This window comes from Nerophis lumbriciformis, linkage group LG18 (assembly GCF_033978685.3).
Source record: "Nerophis lumbriciformis linkage group LG18, RoL_Nlum_v2.1, whole genome shotgun sequence".
Classification (NCBI taxonomy): Eukaryota; Metazoa; Chordata; class Actinopteri; order Syngnathiformes; family Syngnathidae; genus Nerophis; species Nerophis lumbriciformis.
The window spans coordinates 14364029-14382072 of NC_084565.2; the positions used below are offsets into that span (position 1 = coordinate 14364029).

Consider the following 18044-nt stretch of genomic DNA (forward strand, 5'->3'; position numbering starts at 1 on the left):
CCCACAGGTGAACAGGCAAATTAGGAACAGGTGGGTGCCATGATTGGGTATAAAAGTAGATTCCATGAAATGCTCAGTCATTCACAAACAAGGATGGGGCGAGGGTCACCATTTGAGCAAATTGTTGAACAGTTTAAGAAAAACCTTTCTCAACCAGCTATTGCAAGGAATTTAGGGATTTCACCATCTACGGTCCGTAATATCATCAAAGGGTTCAGAGAATCTGGAGAAATCACTGCACGTAAGCAGCTAAGACCGTGACCTTCCATCCCTCAGGCTGTACTGCATCAACAAGCGACATCAGTGTGTAAAGGATATCACCACATGGGCTCAGGAACATTTCAGAAACCCACTGTCAGTAACTACAGTTGGTCGCTACATCTGTAAGTGCAAGTTAAAACTCTCCTATGCACGGCGAAAACCGTTTATCAACAACACCCAGAAACGCCGTCAGCTTCGCTGGGCCTGAGCTCATCAAAGATGGACTGATACAAAGTGGAAAAGTGTTCTGTGGTCTGACGAGTCCACATTTCAAATTGTTTTTGGAAACTGTGGACGTCGTGTCCTCCGGACCAAAGAGGAAAAGAACCATCCGGGTTTTTATAGGCGCAAAGTTGAAAAGCCAGCATCTGTGATGGTATGGGGGTGTATTAGTGCCCAAGACATGGGTAACTTACACATCTGTGAAGGCGCCATTAATGCTGAAAGGTACAAACAGGTTTTGGAGCAACATATATTGCCATCCAAGCAACGTTACCATGGACGCCCCTGCTTATTTCAGCAAGACAATGTCAAGCCACGTGTTACATCAACGTGGCTTCATAGTAAAAGAGTGCGGGTACTAGACTGGCCTGCCTGCAGTCCAGACCTGTCTCCCATTGAAAATGTGTGGCACATTATGAAGCCTAAAATACCACAACGGAGACCCCCGGACTGTTGAACAACTTAAGCTGGACATCAAGCAAGAATGGGAAAGAATTCCACCTGAGAAGCTTAAAAAAATGTGTCTCCTCAGTTCCCAAACGTTTACTGAGTGTTGTTAAAAGGAAAGGCCATGTAACACAGTGGTGAACATGCCCTTTCCCAACTACTTTGGCACGTGTTGCAGCCATGAAATTCAAAGTTAATTATTATTTGCAACAAAAAAAAAAAGTTTATGAGTTTGAACATCAAATATCTTGTCTTTGTAGTGCATTCAATTGAATATGGGTTGAAAAGGATTTGCAAATCATTGTATTCCGTTTATATTTACATTTAACACTATTTCCCAACTCATATGGAAACGGGGTTTGTAGAAATAGCCTTCCAACATTATTAATCAAGTATTGTTTGCAGACACATTGTTTTTATATAATAACAGATGTCTGAGGCCAAAACACAGCCTGGTGATTTTACAGATCACACCAGGGAGCAGCGACCGCCTGAGGAAGGCTGGAGTGACAACCGAAACTAAGATTCATCTCTAACTCTCAAAAACCTATTTGTCTGTAGTCTGCACACAAGAATGATGATTTGCCCCCCTCGCACATCTGGGGGAGAGACTGTAAGATTGGTCGTCGGATCAGATTCCTCCGGATCAAATGGTCAAATCTTAGACTATTTAAAGACAGCCCTAATTTAGTTATACTGTATGTGCTGTAAAAAAGGTTGGGGTGTTTTTAGATGTGGAGATGAAACTATAGCGCTTCTGTATTCTTTGTACCTCCTTCATGGTCTGAGACTGTTCTTAAAACTTTTAGAGACATCGTTATTTTTACTGATTTAAAGGTGCAGTTTGCTGCAGGCTCCAGATTACCTTTATTTATTTATTTGTATATCAAAACTAGGGCTGTTATGCAGTTAATCGTAAAACATTATCACATTAATCATGTATAAACGCAGATAAATACATGTATTTTGAGCGCACATACTCCTTTACTTTCACCGTGGATGGTGGATAACAACAATAATGTTCGTGTTGGAGGAGTTGTGAATGAATGAAATATGAAATCCGTGCTGCAGTCGCTGCTGGGCCACAACATTAGGTACACCTGCAGACTGCAGCACGGATTTCATATTTCATTCATTCACAACTCCTCCAACACGAACATTATTGTTTTTGCACTTTTAGCTTCTTATTAAATAACTTTTTCAAATAGATTCAATCTTGCACGTGAAAACTTTAAGTGTGGGCTTTAGTTGATATAACACTCCCGTCAGGGGGTGCATTCTACGCCGGGGGTGCATTATCCGAAGAGTTAGTAGTGCAAAGGGTTCTGGGTATTTGTTCTGTTGTGTTTATGTTGTGTTACTGTGCGGATGTTCTCCCAACATGTGTTTGTCATTCTTGTTTGGTGTGGATTCACAGTGTGGCGTATATTTCTAACAATGTTAAAGTTGCTTAAACGGCCACTCTCAGTGTAAACTGTATCGCTGTTGATGAAGTTTGCTTTACATTTACGTGTGTGTGCGTACAGGAGCCGCTCATATCTTGAGACTGGGCGGGCACGTTGTTAGAAGGGATGAAAAGCGGACGTGACGTCAGCTCGTAGAGGACGTTAAAAGCAGTGCCTGTAAGGCACACCCCCAAGACTGTGGAATATGAGAAATAATGACTCATGAACACCTTCGTTCAATAATGAGGGTTGCTTCAGCTCAAAGCCTGAGCCCCGACATTAATGAACTAGCATTCAAGAAAAGATGTACACACATGGCACATCAGATTAGATCAGTGTGTTGCAAACTGAGCCGTTTAAAGTCCTGAATGGTTGGTTTATTCATTATTTTATTTTCAAATGTATTAGCCTGTGGAAAAAGTTCATGTTTTTTTTGGTTTGGTTGGTATCAACACTTCAGTCATCAACAATCAGCATCAACAATTGCATCATCAGAGAAATGGATATTGAAACAGTGTAGGACTGACTTGGCAGGATATGTACAGCAAGTAGTGGACACAGAGAGAGAGATCAGAAAGTATAAGAAAAAATGTCTACATTTGATTGTTTGATTGTTTACATTTGAATATTTACCTCAGAAGGCTGCAAATAGAAAAGAGGCATTACATTTTTATTTAAATTGTATTTGATATGCCATTGATATTTTTTAATTTTTATTATTATTATTGCATGTCACTATAAAGTTATATAAGCATTGCTTGTTCAATATTTAATGCAAAACTTGTTTGGGTCCCTATTAAAAGGTTAATTTGTTCAACCTTTGTTCAGTTTTAAATTTCGGCCCACTCTGTATTTCAGTTTGACACCCCTGATATAAAGTTGTAGAACACAAATTTAGTAACACATTAAGGTAAGTTAAATTCATGAAAAGTTTTACTGCACATAACCATTGGATGCAGGCAATTGTGAAAGAGGCTGTTTACAACTTGCTCAAAGTTACATTTTTCTCAGCAAAACAATATAACAAGAACACATTTGTGTTAAAACGGTTTATATTTTTCACAATTATTTAGTTTGTGTAGTAAAAGATTTTTACCGTGCCGGAAAAAAATGATTGGTGTTTACAGCGGTCACTCACCCCATTTTGTCAACATGTACGCACAGGGAGCACGTGCACACTTACAAAAACATTCCAAGAGAAGCAATGATCAACTTGCAATCGTGTTGCTGTTATGATAGAATATACATTCAATGATGGCTAACGCTAAATATCCAAATCACTATTAAGGGGTTAGGGGTTAGGCATCTGTGTAAATGTTGCAAACGGTCCCTTTAAGTCACAGCAAATAACCTCTGAGTTGCCTCTTCTTCGTCCTCCAGTTTTTCCCCCCCAGAGACTGAGGTAGCTACAGAGAATCTTATGAAGACGTCGTTTGTCGCCTGCATGGCTACCTGCCACTCACTAATCAGCATAGAGGACAAACTCTGTGGAGACCCTATAGACCTCAAAGTATTCAGTGCTACTGGCTGGGTGAGGAGATTTAAATGTTTACATGAAAAGATGTGCAAAGGCTGCATTGTACATGAGTCGTCTTCATGTTTTTAAGAAGTCATTATTATCACATTATGTTTTGTCCAGATCCTCGAGGAGCCAAGAAAAGAACAGACTGCAATTTACGATGCTCAAATTTCCACGATAGTCCGACACCCGCAGAAAGTAATCCTTAAACTTTGTGTTTTTATTAAGTTACCAGTATTTTTTTCACTTTCAGCATCTTACGGAAAAGCATCCTTGTTAAAATCTTTGACATGCAACTTTCAGTGGGGGGAGTTTGGCATTGTGCGTCAGCTCCCCTTCTCCTCAGCGCTGCAGAGGATGAGTGTGGTGGTCAGACAACTGGGACAAAAACACTTTGACATCTACCTGAAAGGAGCCCCAGAGACTGTGGTTAACCTCTGCAAGCCACACACAGGTCAGACTCGTGTCCACAGACAACTTATGGTGTGTGTCCTGTGGCATCACACAGTGGTCGTCAACTACCATACCATTTAGTATCTTCAATCAGCCAAATTAACAATAAAACACCTTAATATACCCAGCTCCAAATATATGTTTGTGTCCACAGTCCCTCAGAGTTTCACAGAGACGTTGGAGACTTACACCCGACAGGGTTTCAGGGTTATAGCCCTGGCACATCACCAACTGGAGTCCAAACTCTTGTGGCAAGAAGTCCAAAACCTCAGTCGGTAAGTGTTCTTCCATACTTTTACTGCAATACAGTTATTGCACAAAACATCCAAACCTGGAGCAGAAAGACATGTTTAACTGTTTGTGTTGCATAATGATTTCTGGGGGCTAACATGCTGTATTTACACATCAAAAGAAGGATCAAATATATTTTAGCATATGATTGCTCAGACTCTCAGCTGTATTTGCTGAACTAAACAAGCTGCCAAAATAAATTTTCATAATGTGTTCTACCCCCAAATTGTGTTTGTTAACCTTTGTCAGTTTAAATATAGCTGTGTGAAGTTGTCCCTTCATCATTGTAAATATTAAAATAACGCTGCCATTTGTTTGTACAGCACAAACAAACATAAACGTAGCACAAACAAATGGGTCAGGTTTGGGGAGATTTTGATAAGGTGGGGGGCTGGATGACATCACTAGTCACAAAAAGTATTTTAGAACACAGGTTGGTTGTCATGATCCGTTGCCCGGGTCATGTTTTGTTTAGTTTAGTATTTCCTTAGTTGTTGATGTAGTTCTGTTTAAGCACCCTGGTTTGTTTCTTTGTTGCCATGGGTGCTGATTATTGTCACCTACTTCTGATTAGTGGTCGGGACGCTCACCTGTTCCTGGTCACTAATCAGAGAGCAATTCCTGCCTCACGCCATACTCTACCTGGCAGTTTTGTTTGCGACACGCAACAAGTTATGTTTGTAATTCTTGCTTCTTGTTCCTGTTTTGGCTAGTCCTGTGCTAAGCTTTACTATAGATTCCCGTGCAATCGGCATGTCCTATTTTTTGTATACTTGCCTTGTTTTGGTAATAAATCATCTTTCTTACCTGCACGCTGCTTCTGGATGTCCATTTGCATCTTGGGGAAACGACCAGCACATAAACATGTGACCCAGACATAACATCGGTAATATTTTTGACATTGGGGCCCAACTTCTCCATGACAGAAGGGCTCAGGGCCTACTCAAATATTGACACTGAATTAGCAATCTTACTCTTTTAATCATATTCAAGAATTATATTTAACCTGCTTACAGTTTACAACCTTGTCAAATGATTTGAAAACACGTGTTAATCACCAATAATATCATTTATCCCTCCATCCATACCATCCATCCATCTTCTTCAGCTTATTCGAAGTCAGGTTTCGAGGGCAGCACCCTAAGCAGAGAAGCCCAGACTTCCCTTTCCCCAGCCACTTTGTCCAGGTCCTCCCGGGGGATCCTGAGGCGTTCCCAGGTCACATAGTTTCTCTACCGTGTCCTGAGTCTTCCCCATCTTCCCTGTCGTCCCCTACCGGTCGGACGCGCCCTAAACACCTTCCCAGGAAGGCATTCAGGAGGCATTCTGACCAGATGCCCGGACCACGTCATCTGGGTCCTTTTGATGTGAGCTCCTTCCAAAAGACAGAGCTTCTCACCCTATCTCTAAGAGAGAGCCCTGCCACCCGACAGAGGAAACTCCTTGTACCCGTGGTCTTGTCCTTTTGGTCATATCCCAAAGCTCATGACCATAGGTGAGGATGGGAACATAAATCGCCTGGTAAATTGAGAGCTTTGCCTTTCGCCTTAGGTTCAAGCCCAACAAGACCCGAAGGTACTTGAACTCCTCCACTTAGGGCAGGATCTCCTCCCCAAGGAGATGGCACTTCACTCTTTTCCGGGCGAGAACCATTGTTTCGGACTTGGAAGTGCTGATTTTTATACCAGTCGCTTCACACTCAGCTGCGAACCGATCCAGTGAGAGCTGGAGATTCTGGTCAGATGAAGCCAGCAGGACCACGAATCATTCGCATAAAGCAGAGACCTAATCTTATAGCAACCAAAGCAGATCCTCTCAACGCCCTGACTGTGCTTAGAAATAATGGGCCCCATTCAGCAACCGTTCTTAAGGACACATTTTGTAATTAGGCCCACTTATGAAGTTCTTAAGGAGATTTTAGTATTCACCAATGTTTTCTTAGCTGGGATTTGTTAGGGTGGCCTATTTGTTCTTAAGTGTGACAAGTTCCTTTACTTCTATTGTCTAATGTTAAATTAATATCATATGTATATATATCTATATATATACATATATATATATATATATATATATATATATGTATATATATATATACTAGAGATGCGCGGATAGGCAATTATTTCATCCGCAACCGCATCACAAAAGTCGTCATCCACCCGCCATTCACCCGAACCAACATTTTATCAAAACCAAACCCGCCCGCTACCCGCCCGTTGTTATATATCTAATATGCACGATGCAAGGCATTAGTGAGGTTATAAAGCTTTTGCCTGTTAAAGAAAGGAGACTGATCCAATGCAGCAGAGACATTCAATGCGTGCCCCGCATTTATATCTCTTGGCCACGCATTAGTGGCTAAGAGATATTAATGCGTGATAATATTATTTATCATTATTATAATATTATTGTCATTTCCATTAAGAAAGTGTTGACTGTTGTTGCCAATGCCCTCAGATCAGGAGTGCGTTCCTCACACTTTGTGTGCGCAGTTGCAGCAAGCAGAACGAGGCTTTTAAGAAGTAAAAAAAAATGTTTTAGAAAGACTAGGCCTGTATTTTCGTTAGGTAAAAAAAATGTTCTGAATTTATTTCATTGAATATTAACTTGTTAACGTTTTAATGCTCAAATAGGGACGAGGGCGGGGTGCACAGTGAAACAGTGAACAATTTCACGACAAAGATGAACCTTTATTGATTGATCTGCAGCCATGACAAAATATTAGACAATCTCCATTGTCAACGACAGGCAGGAAAATAAAGATAAACACATAGCCTATGTTGTAAGCATAGACATAGGCTCATACGTTTTTAAGTTGAAATAAAAAAAATAATAAAAAATGTGCCTCATAAGCCTTAGGCTGTCAATCACGCGCACAAACTTAAATTATACAATAATATATGTATGTCATCCCTATTTAAACAAAAATAAATTAAATAAATAATAATAATGAATTACCTGCAACTTATTGGCCAAGGCAAATAGCTGAAGGGGGGGAAATCAAACCCATCAGACTGCACTTTATCATCAAACTTGAATTATAATGAAAATAGACGGTCGCGACAAACAAAGCAGGCTAAATAGCCTTACATTGTAGCCAATCGGAGATGCGCTTCACTTGAAAGTGAGGCCAAATAATTAACACACAGTAGTATATCTCGAATAGAAAAAAAACACAATAAACAACGCAATTGCCTTAATTCCTTTGCATTGTAGTGCGCCCAAACAACACGTAACCATCAACATTTTTCAGCTGACCGAACTCAATATAGGTTAGACATGGGCTTATTTGGTATAGCCTAGGTAACGTAGACTCATTCGTTTAACATATCCAACCGCATGTCTACTTTTTTTTTGTTTTGTTAGCATATGCAGGAATAAAATGGCATCTACAGTGCCAGGATTCAGGCGAGAGCGGTGCCATCTTTTTCTTTTTTTCTTCTTCATCTGTTGTGTTGTGTTGTGCTGCAGTGTCTGATGAATAATTGACTGTTTCAAAGAGTGCTGCTCGTTTTTCGTATGTGGGTAACAACATTTAACAATGTATATATATTTCCGAATTGGTTCAACCGCCACCCGCCCGCATCTATCTAAAATATATTTTTACCCGCCCGACCCGCGGTTTATCCGCGGACTCCGCGGTTGTGTCCGCAAACCGCGCATCTCTAATATATATATATATATATATATATATATATATATATATATATATATATATATATATATACGTATATATATAGATAGATAGATATAGAGATATATATAGAGCTATATAGATAGCGATAGAGTGTGTGTGCACACACGCGTGCACACACACACGCACACACACACAATCATCAATTATTGGGGCATTGATTTAGTTATGGGTGACTCTTTAAAAGACCAACAGGCCTCTCACACTCTGGAATTAAGGATGTTTACCTATGCAAATTACGGAATTAAATGTGTTTACATATGCATATTGGGGAAATAAAGGCGTGTTTATATGCAAATTATGATAGACATGCGCGCCCTAACCATTTGGCATTCAGCAACTTAAGAACAGCAGGTGGGAACAATTTGGCCGTTTAAGAACACGTCATGAATTTGAATGAACTCCTCTTAGGAAATCACTTAGGAAGAAAGATAAGACGAAAAGTTAGGAACTTATTGCTGAATGGGGCCTATTGTCCATAAACGTTGTAAACAGAATCGATGACAAAGGGCAGCCAGCCCTCACTGGAAACGGGTCCGACTTACTGCCGGCAATGCGTACCAAGCTTTGACACTGATCATACAGGGAGTGGACCGCCACAATCAGGCGATCCGATACAGGCAGGTAGTGTGTTTTCTGTCACCTTGGGAAAATGGCATATGGACTTAAAGAGGAAGATGACACTTTAATGAAACTTGGACAATGCCGAACACAGCAGGGGATATTTAGTATTTACTTTTAGTTTTAAGTGATTTTTGTTTTTCTTGCTGCAATTTATCCATCATCCAGTTGTTGGCTTCTAGATTTTTGATTAAAAAAATAATTAATACAGTATGCCTTACACAAATATTCATTTTTGGATGTCTTATTAAAAGAGAATGAAAACAGCATGAGTCTTCTCATGTTTATTTCTGTGATACACACAATTAGAAATTAATGTTGCAGAGGATTGTACCCTTGTCTGGTGGCAGAAAAGGCATTGACATACACCATTATGCTACCAGAAAATTGTTTAAACTCTGGTAAAAGTCGGTTGTTTAATATTGTTTACAAAGCAGTAGACTGCTTGGATTATTATATATTTATGGATTATTCTCTGTCCAGATTCCACACTGACTGCAACTCTCAAAAGCCCACATTTTAGTAGAACTTGGGCGGTTCATGTGCTGTCGAATCTCTCACAGCAGAATCTGAACCGCGTCTCAAAGCAGTCACGTGATGCGGTCGGGCAGCGAGCCTGAACCGATTCTCGAAGTAATCACATGGTATGACCTGGCAGCGAGGCTTTACATGCCAACATTTCTCCCCTACATGAAGCAAGCCTAGATACGAGTTCACGTAATTTCCCCCCTGACCCCCCATTACTCGACACACGCCTCGAAGCCTCGGCTCATTTTGTCCCATCCCTACTTTGTTGCTTTTGGCTACCTTGTGTAGACTTTGTGTGCACTCCCAGCTGCACTAGTTTTGTTTTTGTAAATAAAATGCATTTTACTTGCATGCTGTCTCCTGTCCCCGCATCTTGGAGTCACAACTACTGCTACCATGCCGCAAGGTGACAGTTATTTTACAAATATGGGCGTCGTTAAACATGCTGACCGTGTTCAAAGTTATTTTAAACGATCAGTTTTTAGTGATTAACTGTATGTCCTCTAAATGAGTTGTTGGAACACAAAAAATAATCTACTACCAACCAACCAATCACAGCCTGTACGGTCTCATTGGCGTCAAGGTTTGTTCTATTTATTTCACATGACCATTAATTTGTGGCACCCCCTATAGGTTCGGAAGACATGCAAGCCTCATGCAAATATTTTCCACGATATACAAACATTAGACAAATGTTGAGTGACATAAACATTTAGTGTCACATTTTCCAGAGTGTTCTACATAATGGTTGGGGTTGTTATTTCTGGTAAATTAACATACATGTAACTAAACAGGAAGAGAAGGATTTGGAGATGCGCAAATACCAGGCAAACAATATTAAAACCCTTCAATTCCGTGATGTATAATACTCTGGCTAACTTAAAGGCCTACTGAAATGCGATTTTCTTATTTAAACAGGGATAGCAGGTCCATTCTATGTGTCATACTTGATTATTTCGCGATATTGCCATATTTTTGCTGAAAGGATTTAACATCGACGATAAAGTTCGCAACTTTTGGTCGCTGATAAAAAAGCCTTGCCTCTACCGGAAGTAGCAGACGATATGCGCGTGACGTCACAGGTTGTGGAGCTCCTCACATCTGCACATTGTTTACAATCATGGCCACCAGCAGCGAGAGCGATTCCTACCGAGAAAGAGACGATTTCCCCATTAATTTGAGCAAGGATGAAAGATTTGTGGATGAGGAAAGTGAGAGTGAAGGACTAGAGGGCAGTGGGAGCGATTCAGATAGGGAAGATGCTGTGAGAGGCGGTTGGGACCTGATATTCAACTAAAACAGTAAATAAACACAAGACATATATATACTCTATTAGCCACAACACAACCAGGTTTATATTTAATATGCCACAAATTAATCCCGCATAACAAACACCTCCCCCCTCCCGTCCATATAACCCGCCAATACAACTCAAACACCTGCACAACACACTCAATCCAACGGCCCAAAGTACCGTTCACCTCCCCAAAGTTCATACAGCACATATATTTCCCCAAAGTCCCCAAAGTTACGTACGTGACATGCACATAGCGGCACGTACGTACGGGCATGCGATCAAATGTTTGGAAGCCGCAGCTGCATGCGTACTCACGGTACCGCGTCTGCGCATCCAACTCAAAGTCCTCCTGGTAAGAGTCTCTGTTGTCCCAGTTCTCCACAGGCCAATGGTAAAGCTTGACTGTCATCTTTTGGGAATGTAAACAATGAAACACCGGCTGTGTTTGTGTTGCTGCAGCCACCCGCAATACACCGCTTCCCACCTACAGCTTTCTTCTTTGCTGTCTCCATTGTTCATTGAACAAATTGCAAAAGATTCACCAACTCAGATGTCCAGAATACTGTGGAATTTTGCGATGAAAACAGACGACTTAATAGCTGGCCACCATGCTGTCCCAAAATGTCCTCTACAATCCGTGACGTCATGTGCCGGCGTCATCATACGGAGACGTTTTCAGCAGGATATTTTGCGCGAAATTTAAAATTGCACTTTAGTGTTGCAATGTTAAGATTTCATCATTGATATATAAACTATCAGACTGCGTGGTCGGTAGTAGTGGGTTTCAGTAAGCCTTTAATTTATTTAACATTCTGATGTGTGAGTGTGTGTGTGTGTGTGTGTGTGTGTGTGTGTGCCTGGCCTTAACAGAGAGCAGTTAGAGACCAACATGGACTTCCTAGGCTTGATCGTCATGCAGAACAAAATCAAAGAACAGACTGCTGGGGTGTTGCTTGACTTACAGCAAGCCAACATTCGGACTTTGATGGTCACAGGTAACCAAAGTCAACTTGTTGTGTCATCAGTGTCTGTAGTTCACTGAACAATGTCCTTTTTTAGGTGACAACATGTCAACAGCAATATCGGTGGCTCGAGACTGTGGGATGGTTCAAGCCCATCAGAACATTATTATTGCTGATGCTGTGCCTCCAAACAATGAGAACCCAGCGAGTATCACATGGCGCTATTCTGACAACTATGTTGTGAACAACAATCAGGTGAAACACAGACTCAATAATACAAAAAATGGAAATGTCAGGGTTTCCGTGGGGCATTCAAAGTCATCAAATGGATTTAGCCCAAATTAAGGCATTAATTGGCATTAAAAAGCATTAAATACAATGTCCAGAGGCATTAAAAATGTCATACAATTGTAGGACTGGGCCGATAGTTAATACGTCAATCAAAGAAACGATAAATGAAAATTAATTTGATAACGTTACGGTCATCGATAAATTGCTACATCTATTTGTGTGTTTCTTTTCTTCGATCTGGTATAAAGTCCGAAAGCGTTAAAAGTGCTCCCTCCGCTCTGCTGGATGGCAAAATCAAACGGCTCTGCCATTCTATGGTCACTGTAGAGGTGTAGTCCTTGAAGGGGGACTGCACTTTTTTTGGAATCGTTCACAATCATTATGAGAGACAACAAGACAAAACGTTGTGGTATTTTCACTTCGCAGCATGTAAAACGTGTCTGTTTCTTGGTGGCTAGCAATGCACCTAATGTTTGCAATCAATTCTACCTCTATATCACTTTAAAAATGCATTCAAAAACCGTCAACAATACTTAATTTACGTTCTGTAACCTGTATAATAACCAAACTGTAGCAACATTGTTATTGTAAAAGTGAACACTGAGGAACTCTTTTTCTCGCATACTAACATATCGCCATGCTACGTATTAGCCGTGAAAGCTAACTACGGCAAGAGATAAGCTAGTTTCTACAACAACACGAAACGTGTTTGAGTTTGTAATACACAGCACTGTGATAGAACACCAATCTGTACTGACTGAAAAACATGAACAATCATATTACAGTATTTGTAAAGTATTATTTCATGTTTTGTTTGTGCACAGCTGAGCTAGCCAGACAGGTAAACGGGTTATACTTGTATAGCGCTTTTCTACCTTTAAAGGGGAACATTATCACCAGACCTATGTAAGCGTCAATATATACCTTGATGTTGCAGAAAAAAGACCATATATTTTTTTAACCGATTTCCGAACTCTAAATGGGTGAATTTTGGCGAAATAAACGCCTTTCTAATATTCGCTCTCGGAGCGATGACGTCACAATGTGACGTCGCATCGGGAAGCAATCACTGAGTCAAATCAGCTCTGTTATTTTCCGTTTTTTCGACTGTTTTCCGTACCTTGGAGACATCATGCCTCGTCGGTGTGTTGTCGGAGGGTGTAACAACACGAACAGGGACGGATTCAAGTTGCACCAGTGGCCCAAAGATGCGAAAGTGGCAAGAAATTGGACGTTTGTTCCGCACACTTTACCGACGAAAGCTATGCTACGACGGAGATGGGAAGAATGTGTGGATATCCTGCGACACTCAAAGCAGATGCATTTCCAACGATAAAGTCAAAGAAATCTGCCGCCAGACCCCCATTGAATCTGCCGGAGTGTGTGAGCAATTCAGGGACAAAGGACCTCGCTTGCACGGCCAGCAATGGCGGCAGTTTGTTCCCGCAGACGAGCGAGCTAAACCCCCTGGATGTCTTGGCTCACACCGTCCCGAAGATGATCAAGAGAAGAATATCGACCCTAGCTTCCCTGGCCTGCTGACATGAGGGTATGTCTCCAGAATATATTAATTTATGAAAACTGGGCTGTCTGCACTCTCAAAGTGCATGTTGTTGCCAAATGTATTTCATATGCTGTAAACCTAGTTCATAGTTGTTAGTTTCCTTTAATGCCAAACAAACACATACCAATCGTTGGTTAGAAGGCGATCGCCGAATTCGTCCTCGCTTTCTCCCGTGTCGCTGGCTGTCGTGTCGTTTTCGTCGGTTTCGCTTGCATACGGTTGAAACCGATATGGCTCAATAGCTTCAGTTTCTTCTTCAATTTCGTTTTCGCTACGTGCCTCCACACTACAACCATCCGTTTCAATACATTCGTAATCTGTTGAATCGCTTAAGCCGCTGAAATCCGAGTCTGAATCCGAGCTAATGTCGCTATAGCTTGCTGTTCTTTCCGCCATGTTTGTTTGTGTTGGCTTCACTATGTGACGTCACAGGAAAATGGACGGGTGGTTAAAATCAGGCACTTTGAAGCTTTTTTTCGGGATATTGCGTGATGGGTAAAAAAATTTTAAAAACTTCGAAAAATATAATAAGCCACTGGGAACTGATTTTTAATGGTTTTAACAATTCTGAAATTGTGATAATGTTCCTCTTTAAGGTATGCAAAGTGCTTTGATACTATTTCCACATCCACACACACATTCACACACTGATGGTGGGGGCTGCCATGCAAGGCCCTAACCACCACCCATCAGGAGCAAGGGTGAAGTGTCTCTGTCCAAGGAAACAAGGGACGTGACTCGGATGGCGGAAGACGGGGATCGGAAAATCCTAATTTGTCCAAAAATAGTTGTCTCCGTTGTCAGTTACCAAGTCTGCCATGAATAAAACACACACTTGTGTTTGATTCCGGAAGTAGGAACACACATGTTGCCAGAAGTCAGACGTGTGCTGCTATGGAAACAGAAATCAATGCGCGAAAAAAAAGAGTCAGTTCATGTTTATTTAAAAGGCTTAAGGGCAGTTCTGTTGTGTATCACTAAGGGGAGGTGACGGCTCAGACACCAGGGGGCTGTAATGTTAATAAATGAAAATGATAAATGGGTTGTACTTGTATAGCGCTTTTCTACCTTCAAGGTACTCAAAGCGCTTTGACACTACTTCCACATTTACCCATTCACACACACATTCACACACTGATGGAGGGAGCTGCCATGCAAGGCGCTAACCAGCACCCATCAGGAGCAAGGGTGAAGTGTCTTGCTCAGGACACAACGGACATGACGAGGTTGGTACTAGGTGGGGATTGAACCAGGGACCCTCGGGTCGCGCACGGCCATTCTTCCACTACGCCACGCCGTTGTTATGTTCAATAATTTATTATATATATAGTCCAAATATATATAATAATAAAACAATACTAAATATACGAACTAAGGAAATGGAGTGTGACAAAAATCCAAGAGTGTGTATGGTGTAAGACTATGTGTAGTATTTAACTGGAACGTTTTACCGTAAGTGTTGAAGGTGCGTGTTGAGAGGAGTGTGGCTGTCAGACAAGGGTGGTCCAGGGGCGGAAGCGTGGTCGAGAGGCAGGAGCGAGTCGTCGTAGTCCGGGGCGAGCGAGGAGTCGAGAAACCAGGAAGCGCGGGGGAGGCAGGGAAGATCCGGGAGCACAAGACGCACAGGTTGACTCGGGGATGCACACAGGGAACTGCGGGGTGAGGGTGGACACGTCAATCAACGCAGGGAAAGCACAGAGAGGACAGATAGAGAGCATAAAGCGAGAGTTGCATCAAGCATCAGAAGAATAGCTTACTGAACGCCAACAGTATATTATATATTCCGGCGCCTGATGGCCGGTTCAGCAGGTTTATGAAGGCAGCTTCCTCATTACCGACAGGTGCACCGATTGCCAGTGAATGATTGCAGCTGGCAGCTGCTGCAGAGCGGAGACGCGCGCGGCGCGTCCCTGGATGTGCGCCGCGGCCGTGGGCGTGTCCCGAGGTGCGCTCGTCAGGACGAACAGATGAGGGCGCATTGGAATGCGCCCTGGCTGTGACAGTGTCCCCTCCTTATGGACAGCTCCCAGATGTCCTCTAGCTGGAACCAACAGAAACACGGGAACAAAAGTCAAGAGAGGGCGGAGGGGCGAACTGGAGCTCCCCGAATCCACCAGGGTCGAGTCTGGTGGCGAGGCGGGCGACCAAGGAACGGCCACCATCTTGGCCGTCGGGAAGGCGGACGCGAGTGGTGCCGTGGTGCATCCCGCCGGCAACGGGCGTGTCCCGAGGTGCGCTCCTCAGGACGAACAGATGAGGGCGCATTGGAATGCGCCCTGGCTGTGACAGTGTCCCCTCCTTATGGACAGCTCCCAGATGTCCTCTAGCTGGAACCAACAGAAACACGGGAACAAAAGTCAAGAGAGGGCGGAGGGGCGAACTGGAGCTCCCCGAATCCACCAGGGTCGAGTCTGGTGGCGAGGCGGGCGACCAAGGAACGGCCACCATCTTGGCCGTCGGGAAGGCGGACGCGAGTGGTGCCGTGGTGCATCCCGCCGGCAACGGGCGTGTCCCGAGGTGCGCTCCTCAGGCATTCCACCCTTTTTCGGGCGAGAACCATGGACTCGGACTTGGAGGTGCTGATTCTCATCCCAGTCGCTTCACACTCGGCTGCGAATCGATCCAGTGAGAGCTGAAGATCCTGGCCAGATGAAGCCATCAGGACCACATCATCTGCAAAAAGCAGAGACCTAATCCTGCAGCCACCAAACCGTATCCCCTCAACGCCTTGACTGCGCCTTGAAATTATGTCCATAAAAGTTATGAACAGAATCGGTGACAAAGGGCAGCCTTGGCGGAGTCCAACCCTCACTGGAAACGTGTCCGACTTACTGCCGGCATCGCGGACCAAGCTCTGACACTGATCGTACAGGGAGCGGACCACCACAATCAGACAGTCCGATACCCCATACTCTCTGAGCACTCTCCACAGGACTTCCCGAGGGACACGGTCGAATGCCTTCTCCAAGTACACAAAGCACATGTAGACTGGTTTGGCAAACTCCCATGCACCCTCAAGAACCATGCCGAGAGTATAGAGCTGATCCACTTTTCCACGACCAGGACGAAAACCACACTGTTCCTCCTGAATCCGAGGTTCGACTATCCGACGTAGCCTCCTCTCCAGTACACCTGAATATACCTTACCGGGAAGGCTGAGGAAGATAAGACATCAATATTTAATGTTCTGTTCTTTATGCCTCTATTTGTATTCCTTCATTCAGACTGCTGAGGTCAGCTTTGCTGGGGATGGGTTGAAGGACAAGGAGGAGGAGCAAGGCTATCATTTTGCTGTAAGCGGCCAAGCCTTCGCTGTCATCACACAACACTTTCCAGAACTTTTCCAGAAGGTACTAAGATAAATTTGGCTACTTTAGTGTTTTGTGTTTAACACTAAAAGAATGAAAATGCCTGGATGTCAAACTTTCTCTCTCTTCATGGGGCTGCTGCAGTTCCTCTTGAGAGCCACTGTGTTTGCTCGCATGACTCCAGACCAGAAGACTCAGCTGGTGGAAGTCCTTCAAAACATTGAGTCAGCTATAGTTATGTACTTTGATGAAAAACAACATTTAGAGAATGACGTGCATTTTTCATTGTTATGTTTTAATCTTCTAGTTACATGGTAGGGATGTGTGGAGATGGCGCTAATGACTGTGGGGTGAGTATTCTGTATGTACAAATCACCACTCACACTATCCATCCATCCATCCATTTTCTACCGCTTATTCCCTCGGGGTCGCGGGGGGCGCTGGAGCCTATCTCAGCTACAATCGGGCGGAAGGCGGGGTACACCCTGGACAAGTCGCCACCTCATCGCAGCACTCACACTATGTACTGGTTATTTTGAAAACACCAAATAGTATTGAATACCTCGTTTGTAATGTGTACCAAAAATATCAATATCAATATCAATATCAATATTCTGCATTTTAAGACACTAAAGACGGACATGACAGTAATCACTCGTTTATCACTGTTAATTAGTGCCTGATCCGACCGTGGTAAACTCATTTCCCTGAAGTAGGAGTAATTGATTATAAGTTGAATATGTTCACAGCAAGAGCATAAAAACGTGTTTACTGCTTTTTAAATATGTTTTTTTTAACACAATGAGAGCCCTCTAGCGGTAAAATAACACCCTTTGATAAATGTAATTCAATATAGCAGTGTCGCCTGAGGCTGAGCCAATCTGTCTCCACGAAACTAAACAGTGCCCTCTGAAAAAAATATATAAACATTGAAATAAGAGGTAGTGGACACATTAAATATATCTATACAGTTAAACAGGGAACAAGTGTATTTTTATTACAAACAAATTAATGGTCACCGATTCTGTTCATAACTTTTATGGACAGAATTTCTAGGCACATTTCTAGGGGCGTTGAGGGGATCCGGTTTGGTGGCTGCAGGATTAGGTCTCTGCTTTTTGCAGATGATGTGGTCCTTATGGCT

The 18044-nt window shown here is 42.7% G+C and overlaps 1 protein-coding gene across 1 annotated transcript in view; it reads left to right on the forward strand.

The window, feature by feature from the left end:
* Positions 1 to 18044, forward strand: part of LOC133617621 (polyamine-transporting ATPase 13A3-like) — a 139445-nt gene that overhangs the window by 54219 nt on the left and 67182 nt on the right. The window contains exons 16-24 of the mRNA XM_061977703.2: positions 3756 to 3906; positions 4015 to 4092; positions 4198 to 4348; positions 4502 to 4622; positions 11646 to 11770; positions 11835 to 11992; positions 16817 to 16942; positions 17045 to 17124; positions 17208 to 17250. Of these exons, the coding sequence (XP_061833687.2) occupies positions 3756 to 3906; positions 4015 to 4092; positions 4198 to 4348; positions 4502 to 4622; positions 11646 to 11770; positions 11835 to 11992; positions 16817 to 16942; positions 17045 to 17124; positions 17208 to 17250 (1033 nt within the window). The remainder of the gene's footprint in view (positions 1 to 3755; positions 3907 to 4014; positions 4093 to 4197; positions 4349 to 4501; positions 4623 to 11645; positions 11771 to 11834; positions 11993 to 16816; positions 16943 to 17044; positions 17125 to 17207; positions 17251 to 18044) is intronic.